The sequence below is a fragment of the Ascidiella aspersa genome, chromosome 1 (assembly GCF_963924565.1).
Source record: "Ascidiella aspersa chromosome 1, kaAscAspe10.2, whole genome shotgun sequence".
NCBI classification, from domain to species: domain Eukaryota; kingdom Metazoa; phylum Chordata; class Ascidiacea; order Phlebobranchia; family Ascidiidae; genus Ascidiella; species Ascidiella aspersa.
This window is the reverse complement of record NC_139447.1, coordinates 16,980,866-16,991,666: the sequence shown is the minus strand read 5'-3', so window position 1 is coordinate 16,991,666 and position 10,801 is coordinate 16,980,866. Positions and strand designations below refer to the sequence as shown.

The 10,801-nt window shown below is 32.7% G+C and overlaps 1 protein-coding gene across 1 annotated transcript in view; it reads right to left on the bottom strand.

Annotated features, from left to right (window-relative positions):
• Window positions 1–226: 226 nt before the first annotated feature.
• The window catches only part of LOC146168102 (vam6/Vps39-like protein), a 45,548-nt gene continuing 34,973 nt past the window's right edge, over window positions 227–10,801 (bottom strand). The window contains exons 12-22 of the mRNA XM_083380799.1: window positions 8,763–8,904; window positions 8,566–8,652; window positions 5,918–5,991; window positions 5,753–5,851; window positions 4,728–4,845; window positions 2,946–3,065; window positions 2,572–2,720; window positions 2,364–2,513; window positions 2,168–2,302; window positions 934–1,025; window positions 227–872 (exon numbers count right to left, since the gene is read on the bottom strand). Coding sequence (XP_083236925.1) covers window positions 791–872; window positions 934–1,025; window positions 2,168–2,302; window positions 2,364–2,513; window positions 2,572–2,720; window positions 2,946–3,065; window positions 4,728–4,845; window positions 5,753–5,851; window positions 5,918–5,991; window positions 8,566–8,652; window positions 8,763–8,904 — 1,248 coding nt within the window. The 3' untranslated portion in view covers window positions 227–790. The remainder of the gene's footprint in view (window positions 873–933; window positions 1,026–2,167; window positions 2,303–2,363; window positions 2,514–2,571; window positions 2,721–2,945; window positions 3,066–4,727; window positions 4,846–5,752; window positions 5,852–5,917; window positions 5,992–8,565; window positions 8,653–8,762; window positions 8,905–10,801) is intronic.

Here is a 10,801-nt window from a genome sequence, read left to right as displayed (position 1 = left end):
GTTGATAATAAATAAAAAGGGCAATCAGATTTTCACCTATATTAAATACCGCTAGAATACATCAGTAAACGTTGTAGGCTGCTAATCAAATAAACCTACACTAGCAACAAAAATTGATACAACGGATGGTCTGCGTCACTCAAGTGTTACACTGTGAGTAGGCGCGATTCACCAATATAACAATGCTTTTGACTAAACGTGTCACCTTTCTTTGCTACTCACAAAGCGATCTTATTACATTTTATTGTATCATTGCGAAACAGTTACAATACTTTCAAGTAATACGAATCGGCAACGTTCACATCACTGTAATTGTCACATATTATTACAAAAATATACGCACAGATAGAAATGTAAAATTAACTGACATTAAAGTTTCATCCCATGTGTGTAATCTGTAACAAAATTACGTGCATAGTCGACAGTAGTTAAACTTAAAAAATAAAATAAATAATAATAATAAACAAGTTTTAGTCAGTAGAATAGTGGTTCTCCACGATTTTTAGATTGCAGCACAGTAAATATATTTGTAGTACAATTTCCTTATGTTAACAATTTTATAACTTGACAACCGCCCGTAATACCTGGCAAAGCAATTGGTAAATTTCTTATTATCATAAGTTTTCTGATGGATAGTGTGTATTCAAGTCTCGCAAACTTGCATGCATGCATATTTGTCACGCAAATCGGTCATTTTCCAAAACAACAAAACGTTACGGAATTAAAAACTCTGTAGAGGCACACCACTGCGCTGCGTCACACAGTTTGAGGATCACTGCAGAAGAATAAATTACGAAGCCACAGGGAGCAATTTGCGGTCCTTGCAACAGAAATAATGAACAACCAGGTCGTTTGGATATCGAGCAAACGCACTGCAACATAAACTCGCTCTTACAAATGTACTCCAATCATGATAAACTAAATCTAGAATACCTGACGCCAATTTTCTTTTTGCAAACTCTGCAAACTCGTTCATCGGTTATTATGCATTTGCTGTTTTCGTGATATATCCGGTGGGTGCTTGTCTTAATTAACAAAAGTGTTATTAGAGGAGCCCAAACAACCCATTGGATTCAGAAAGTGGAACTTGTGGTTGAAAAAGTGGAAAGCATATTCGTTTAGAACATATAACTTTTTGTAAAATGCTATAACAATTTATTACTGGTGCCATCCTGAATAACATGTTTAATAATATTTTTTGCCTAGGCTTTTGGGCAGGGGTTTGCAGTAAGAAATGGTACTGAATCTAAATTTCGGCAGGGCGTGAAATGTTTGAAAAACGACCTGACTAACGATATATTTGTGAAATATAGTAATTCACACCACCTTATTGAATAAAATAAAACAGTAAACCACCCTCATTTACGTCATGTTCAGCCTGTATAATAAAATATATAGAATGGGGATTCCAAAGGCCCAGTTTGTTTATAGTTAACAGTTGTAATGACTTAAGCCGATTACCTAATTTATTTTGACGATTATCATTTTGACAAAACAATTTTTAATTGAAAACATTTTTCGTAAAAAATGGGCGTTTTATCTTAATTTCTAGTCGCTAAAAAATTAGCCTGTAATTTTTTGTTTTTGGTATTTCCTGTGTTTACTAATTTTAAAGGTTGATATTAATTTTATTGCTAATTACTTGGAACTACCTCGCTATGACAATGACTTTGACATGACTTGTTGATAGCTAAATAAGTTATTTACAACGCTAATATAATTAACCTTTTAATAGACCTGTCATTTTTAATGCTACAGTGCGAGATGTGGAACCGTAAATCGGCGTCATGTAAATTACACTTAGGCCAACCCAATCTCACGGTTTAGCAAACACAGGCTTTTAATTCAAATCGAGATTCTCGTAATGTCTTTCCTTGAATCTTAAGTTTTTAAGAAAGCTCACCTTACTTTGGCACAGAATAAAACAAAAGCAGGCGATAATAAATTAAAGAAAAAAAGTGTTTAGTTTATTATTCTTTTAAACACCGTTATGTTTACAGGCTGATTAAAAGCTGCCCCGGTAAGCGAATACCACATTTCTTGTAACTTTATGATTTTCATTGGTTAATGTATTTTCTATTAAAAAAATGAGGCAAACATTGTAAAGTGACTCATTTATCCTAAAAACCGATTAGTTAAAAAACCGATAAGTATTGGGACAACCTACCTGTTGGTTCTCGGATAGAAGCAGACTACTTAAAACTTGTGCTTGGTGCTTACGCGTTGTCTGAACCTCAAGAACGTCGCAAAGAAAGCTATGAATGTCCGAAATGTTAACGGCATCGGGCAAAAGTGATAAAGTCTGAAAATAATAAATATCAATTTAAAAAGTTGTCAACAACACAACCAGTGGCCGCTCAAACCTCTTCTGGATTTAATTCGTTGGAATGGTTTCTAATAACCCGCAGAGCGGCGGATAGGTTTTGCGGAGAGAACCTAGCTTTAGATTCTTTTATTATTTCTTTGTCAAAGTTTTCCGGTTGTAGATACATTTTAAAGAGGTTCAAAAACACCTGCAAAATACATTTTATGAATAGGAATACCATCGGTTCGACATTAATTACTTCTTACATCTCTGTTTTTCGTTTGATCTTGATTGTATGCTTTGATGCAAAATACCTCTGCTCGAATAGGGTCTTTTAAAATATGTACATAAATAGCCAAAGCTTGTTGAAAATGGCCAAGTCGTCCAAGAATAATTGCACGTTCTTCATACAAACCTTAACAAAAATTGTTACACGTATGCTACACCAACACAAATAAACATTAATTGTTTTTTTTTACAAATCATCTTTCCCACTTTAATATAGAATAAAATCAAAACACATAATACTTAAAATTTAAACGTAGGTAGTATTTTATTATATTCTTTTATAGGTAGAAAAAAAAACGATTCATGTGAGTTAATAACATACATACTTCAAATAAAGTATTCTTGAACTTACGGTCAGTAGGAAAGTCGGGCAAGATACGCTCAGGCTGATATGAAGAGGAAAACTCCAAGAAAGAGAGAAGTTTATGACGAGTTTCATTTAATTCAACTGGCTCATTTTCCAGCCGTTCGTCTAATATACAAATTTACAATTATGCAAAAAAACATAAGAAAACGAACACAACAGGATTTTCTAACCAACATAGATTGTTAAATGTAACCCTTTAAAAATCTAAATTAGTAAAAGCAAAAAAATATTTACTATGACAACTTATGTACGTTTAATAAGATTTAAACGTTTATTTCTGAAAATCAATATATATGTTAGGGATAAGGAAATTAATAGTAAGCTACTTAGTGGTTGAAGAACTGAACTAACTGTTTTACACTATTTGGCAATGACTTTTACTTAGAGTATACCATATTTAAATCAAAAAAATTCTAAGTCATGCATAAATCAATCTTGAATATGGTTTTTGGTTTAGTTTGACTGTTAAAAAAATTAAAAATTTATGTTGAATATACCAAGCGTATGGTAATTCGGCGTTTTGCAAAGTGTTTGTCCTCGCCCTACATTTCTTTCTCCTTTTTCTTCATTGCGCTCACTGTGTGACTACATTGTTATCAGTTGCACACAGGATTTTTTCATGCTTGGTTTTTGTACAGAAACTAACAATGTCTATTTTCATACACCTTCTTCTGCAAATTTGAAAAAGGTGAAATGCCTGTATATCCGTTTTAGCTGAAAGTCTATATATATTTTTTTTGTTTGGACTACTTGTGGTGCTGTATTTTTCAGGCTTGCTCAAATATGTTTACAGTCAATTGTTTTTTTCACAGTATCATTTTTGTTTTTTCAGTATCATTTTTTTTTGTTTTTCACAGTATTATTTTTTCGGTTATATAATTATTTGATAAAACGATTTTTTTGTACATATTATGTTTTTTGTTTGGAGTCCATATTTGTCCCTAAAAATATTTTAGGCACATGTTTTTTTCTTCAAATTAATATTCCATTTTTATGTTGCTTCCCCTGTTAAAAGAATTTATTATAACTATACAAAATCCCCTGGTGGAAAACGGTACAATCGTGCTACCCCCAATGGAAAAAAGACATTCAAGTACTTAGCAAATTCAAAAGATTTTCAAAGACCTTACATTGGATCGCTCAACGTTGTTAATAAAATAATTTTAGAACAAAACAGTATAAATGCCTCTGTCAACATAGTTCAAAATTGTTATTTAATTGTTTTTTTTACTTGCACTTTCTAAACACATGACTTAAGCTAAACATAAAATAAATTCAAATGAGTTTTTCAATGACTTTTTAACATGTAAATCAATTCAGAGACATTCCAAAACCAAAGATTTAAAGAATTGTGGGAACCCGATCTAGTATTTGTTCAGTCAATTTTTGTAAAACCCTTTTGACAAGGAATAAAATAGAGTTAAGGAAGAAAATGTAACTGTTTGGGACCCATTTAAATTTGTTCTCCTGTGAAGTGCTTGTAATTTAGTGTAGTGGTAATAGTGGAATGACGAATGTACCAAAATCAATCACACATAGTTTGCTGCCTTGGATGTCATATCCTTAATCTAATAATATCAGCCTACATGGGGAAAAGTTTGACTTAACTTTTCTGGCAAAAACCCACGGACTCTGTATTAAAACAACATCATATCACAAACTACTTGACATTAATAATCTTTTATATTATATCAATTAAAAATAATGTGACCGAAAACTTTACGAAATTTAATTTAAATATCAGAATCCTAATATATATTTTTTTACCTTCAGGTAAAAAGTCTCGGTGTTCCTTGATTAAATCCAATGTTTTATTTTTGTATGCAATTAAAAGCTTGTTGTGAAACTCCGGTTTATGATCTTCCCATACATTAATTATGTGCTCCTAAATATAATAGTTAATATTTAATTAAGTTAAACAAATATCAAATACATAGTTTGGAAGTGTTTGTATAAACAACCTGCTAAAATATTAAAACTGCACTGTTGTGAAAGGGTGACAGTAGTTAAGGTTTGTGCTGGCAACACATAAAAATTATTATACCAAGCCAAAAAGTTGTGAAGCCTGGCAATGTAAAACCTTGTCCATTTATTTTACCAACATTTGTTTGGTCCTATCTCATTGTGGTTCGTGGGTCGCAAACTAGAAAAGGTTGGGAAGTAATGGTGTTAGGAATATGCTTGGACCATACACCACTATTTTTTCCACCTGGTACCTTCAAAAGGATATTAGAAAATCAGTTAGTTAGCCTAATGGGGATTGTAGTGCAAGAAAGACCAGGCTAAAAAAACTGGATTGCGGTGAGGTTTGAACTCACGACCTCAGCAATATACGAATAGCATAGGATGCAGCGGGCAATGATGCTATGGTTGTTTCTTGATTGGCTACCCTCTGACCCTGTGTTAGTTGGTAAAGCGACAGTCCGGATAGACCGAGGTCAAAACTGCAGGCTAGCTTTTTTTTGACAGAGCCTTGCTTGCACTGCATTCCTGGTTAGGCCAACTAATTATAGTAATAACCTTACCGAAGCTATCTGGTCAATATCATTAGTATGCTGTAAGAATGGTAAGCATGACTTTAGCAGGGCTGATTAAAGTACATATCAATGTGGATTACACCACTCAGTCATTCAAACCTAATTCATGATTTTTCAATTCTAAATGCATTACTCTGCTGTTTAAAAAAAAAAATATTGTTATTGAAACAGGCCGATATATGACCATAAACTATTAACCAAAACACTCTTTTGCTTCTGCAATATCTTTCTGAGTGGCGAATTATGTTTATTTACCAAGTATGCCACAACTAAATTTTGGGAAATTCCTTCCAGAAAGTCCAAGACTTGATTTCTGCTTAACGATTCATTCTCAATAGTATCGCCAGTGAATATCTAATAAAAAGATATAATAAATTTCCATTTTGACAGTTCATATAGACCAGTTAATTATATAATTGCCTTCATTCCTTCAACTGGGTCCGATTTTAGAACTCCAGAAGAAAACTCAAAGATAAGATGTATGTGCTCCTGACCTGGCGCCATAAAAGACTGATTAAAAAACATTAACACAATGATTTTTCCATTATTTTAAACTAAAATATAATCATAATACTGCTTAAAACATAAAATTAACTAAATATTTTGCATAGCAAACAATTAAAACATGTTAAAAATACTCAGGATAATCCTATACTAAATAAATATTAATTTTTACAATTTTATAATATATATTTATATATATATATATATATATATGTTTTTATCAACAAATCATTGAGAGCTAAATAGAAGGTCTCATTAATGAATGCTTTCATCATTTTGGAAAAATATGTATTAGTAACTCAGCAACGAAACAAGGACTCAACGCACAAAGCTACATATTGGCTCACTTTTAATGCTTTTTTAAAGTTGTTAAAACAGTGAGTAATTATGTGCTAAACCAGTGGTTTCCAATGTGGTCGTTGGCAAGTTACAAGGGGAGATTTTAGGTCTTTGTCTCATTTGGAGGGCGGCGCTAAGCGCACATAAGGGGGCGTTACGTAAATGTACTTTTCGGAAAATTTTATAAACAATTTACATAAAAATAGTAACAAACAGCACTGTAATACTGTATGTAACATTTAAGCTTTAATGGCAACATTCGTACTGCGAACTTGTAGAAGTTTCCTATCCATTGTTAAATTCTGACATAATAATTGGCTTTCTTATTTAAGGTTGTTGGTTGTTGTTACGTTTCACCATCTTATATGCGGCAAAAGTTTTCCTGGTAATAACATAACCTTGAGAAACAATGCATGTATATTAGGAAGTAACCTGGCGCTGGTTTAGAATCCTACCACAATGAATATTATTTTGGTTAGGGTACAGGTTAGCGTTTGGGTAGGTTAAGCAATATAATTAAGAAATAATACTTGATCTGCCCTCACCCAAACACTAACCGACACGCTAAACCAAATATTGTGCGTTGCTTTAATAATTATTTCAACGCTGTGGTAGGATTCTAGATCAGTGCTCCGCAACTGGTGTGCTGTAACCATGCCAGGTGAGCAACAATGTTTCCGAAGGTGTTTTACTTGCGTTTTTAAGGGTACTGTTAGTGTTTAATAATTAATAAGGTAGGTTTTTTTAATCCTATGCGATAATCCCCAGGTGTAGTTTTATGAACTTTCCATAATATTTAAAAAAAAATTTTAAAACCTATGTTATCTTATATAACCACAAATCAAATATCAAAATATATTTTTTAACTGACAACACATATTTCCAAACATTACACCAAAGACAAGATTAACCATACGTTTGAAACCCATAAAATACAAATGTAAATATATATTTGGCATCATGTGATTGTGCAATTAGTCTTGGCAGCTGTTTTAGAAAATAAATTATGCAAAAAAAGTAAAAAGCACCAAGGCCAGGTTTCATTTTTCGAATGCTAATAGCCTTCTGTTATCTAATCAGCTATTGTAGGCTACAATTTTCAGGACTTTCACCGGCTTCAGAAATTTTAGGCAGTCTGCAAACCGCAAAATCAGAATACAATTGACTGTAATAGATAAAATTTTCAGTGCCTCAGGCGCGTTTAATGACCATTCGCTTTTTTTTCTTTTGGCTGTCCCTGAATTTTCTGATGTTGTCGATTGTCGGTCTACACATATTTCGTAGGTGTGTCGCCAAATTGTTTTAGCTATGTTGGTGTGCCGCAGGTGAAAAAAGATTGCGGACCACTGTTCTAGACCAGCGCAAGTAATCTTTTATGTTGGGCTAACGACAAAACTGGTTGCATTATCAAGTTAAATTTTCCGCAAAATGTAGTGAAGTGTAATGTTTTAGTATGCATGGAACAATAATATGTTGAATCGTCCGCCATTTTAATTGCGGTAGTGAAAAGTAGTTTGCTGCAGTGTGTACCTCAACGCAATTATTGTTGTATGTAAATTATATACCCTAATTTTTTAAGTAATGCACATAGCCACCTACATCATTAATTTAAGGGGGCAATATGAAATAATATGGAGCCCAAGGGGCCCTAGCATAAAAAGGTTGGGAAACACTATGCTAAACGATATTTTTAGCAAGAAAAAAGAGGGCTGAACTTAGCGTTGTCAATTGTAGAATACACACTTGCTAATCTGCCAACCTGAACGAATAACGAAGAGAAAAAGTATCCTACATTTACATTCAGCCATTGCACAAACAAGAGACAAAACAGAGTTGTGGGTAAAATTTTGGTTTTGCATTAGTTAAAGACGCATGACCCAATTACATTAAAACGGGCAGTGAGTTCCACCCTGACAAAATGAACAAAAAACGATAATACCACTTACAAAAAGGGGAAAACAACCATATCACTTACAAATAGGGGGTCCAAATCACTCCCCCCTGGATACCTCACTTACCACGGCCTTGGATCAGAAATGTGCTCAGTGGTAGAACAACAATTTAATTTTGGTGTAAAAATCTAAACCAAACAATTCAGATGGGTTTGCTGTTAATTGATTGCGCATTTACAATAACAAAGCAATGTTTCACAGGCAACAAAGAACAATTAATGTGGCCTGGACCGGGGTTTTGACCATGATTGACAACAATCAAACCAAGTTTACCCATGTGCTGCATATATTCTATCACATCTTCATGCTTTTGTGTCCTTGAGTTGTTTTTTTGAGATTGTAAAAGAAGAACATTCAGTGCTGAAGATTTAAAATAAATATTGAATGCATTTTATTGTTTGTTAAATCAATTAGTCGAAATATTGGGGAAAGTAAAACTGAAAGCATGACATTTTTTTTTTTTTAAATACCTTTGCGATGTTGAGACTTTTTTTTGTACAGCTCAATTAGCTCTCTGTGCCTTTGTGCCTTTTTAAGGACTCTTTCTGCTTCCTCCAAGTGACAATGGTTGTCTGGTAGCCTTAACAAGGGTGCAATTAGAGCATCATTGGTCTGAAAAATAAAGGCTGTTAAGTTTTCCGCTTGCAAATATTATTGACAGTTGGCCTCTTTTTTAAGATCTAGTTTTGAACATAAGCTACAAATATAACAAGGATTTTAATGAGAAGAGGTGACATTATTTAAGTATGATTTTGCTGCTCATAGTTTTGCAGCTTGTTTAATTTATTACCATTTTTGCCGAATGGGTTCATTTTCACATAGAAAAGGCATTAAATAATTAACCTACAAATCAGAAGCCAGATAGAAGCTAAATATATTTAAATTATTACATTGGGTGATTATATAACTGGTAAATATTTAAAAAGGTATTAATAAATAAAGAAATGTGCATTTAAAAAAAGTTTAACTCAGACAAAAAATGTGAGAGTAGCGGTGTCTATTTCTTCTTTCTTCTATGCAATCTGTTTATTAATTCAATTTAAAAAAGGATTGGCTATGCATTGCACGATTTCAACAATAAGATTTAGGTAGTACATTCTCCTTAAGGTGATTACTTGGGAACAACATGCTTTTTGACATTATTTAATGATATGTATTTTTAAACTATGTGGTATTTTAGACACAATACGACTTGGTTAAATCAACAAATGCAGACTGCGAAAAAATATTTTATGTACCATTTTAAGTTTACACCAGTTATTAACTGGTCCACTTCTATAAATGAATATGAACCTGACAAAATGTCTCTTTTATTGATTTCACATCAAGTTTGTGTTTGTTATACTCTCACTAATTTATCGTTTTCAAAATGACCATATTGTCACAAAATCAAGACATGTACGTTAATATTTGATGTTTTTAGGAAACACCTTAAAAACTAATAGATAACCTGTTTTCCAATCGGGTTAAAAATGACTGACATCACCCCGCTGTGCGTTTTGCACACTTTCATCTTCCTGGGGAGTTGACCCAACCAGTAGATAAATTATGATTGTACCGAAATTAAAAATTAAACACACATATTTCATGGTCTTTGTTTACAGTTCAGTCTAATGTTAACGATTGCGCTTTGCACACTAAGCAATTTCGCAGCTGGCGCCTGGCAGGAGTGTTGACGACGCATGTGATTGCTTTGCGTCTCAAGTTTCGCTTTTGCTGGACGTTAAATGACTTTTCTGAATCTTTTTACCTATTTATGATGTCATGCCGTCACTATTTTATGCTGTCATTTTTCATTAAGGTCGGGTGGAAAATAGGAAAAAGTTGAACATTCGGACCAGTCCTTTTTGGATTTCTGAATATGCCCCTGGGCCGCCCTGAGTGTATCCTATAATTTTTCTTGCGACACCTTTAGAAATGTTTGTTGCACTTGCTACTTGCCAAGCCATTTAGATTTCACTAATTTTAATTCTTTTATTTATTTCCAAAATAAGAATCAACTAGACGGGGATGCGGTTGTTGTATATTTTGTCAGGGGGTATATTTTCAGGTCTTAGTGTTTATTTTTATTTTGTTTTAAATTTTTTTTAAATTGATTTTATTTTTTATTTTTTATTTTTTCAATTTTTTTTTTCATATTCATTTTTAAGTTTTTATTTTATACTTTATATTTTTTAATATTTTGTATTGTGTATTTTATATTATATATTTCATATTTTGTTTTTCATTTTCCTTAACTTGTTTCTGCAAGCAAAAACAGATATGGGCCGAAAACTTCCCCACTTTGATGCGAAAGGGGTTCAAATATGGCGTAGTACTTGGGGAATGATCGAAACATATATTTGATAAATATAATTTACGTAGATAATGTGTATGGCCATTTTATTACATTTTGGCCAGCTTACGTGTTTGAAAAGCAAATATTATCATTCTCCTAAAGACTTAAAATGGTTTAACGCCTATGGTTTGCAATACTTATGCAAACTTTTACTCGGTAAATTTTTACCAT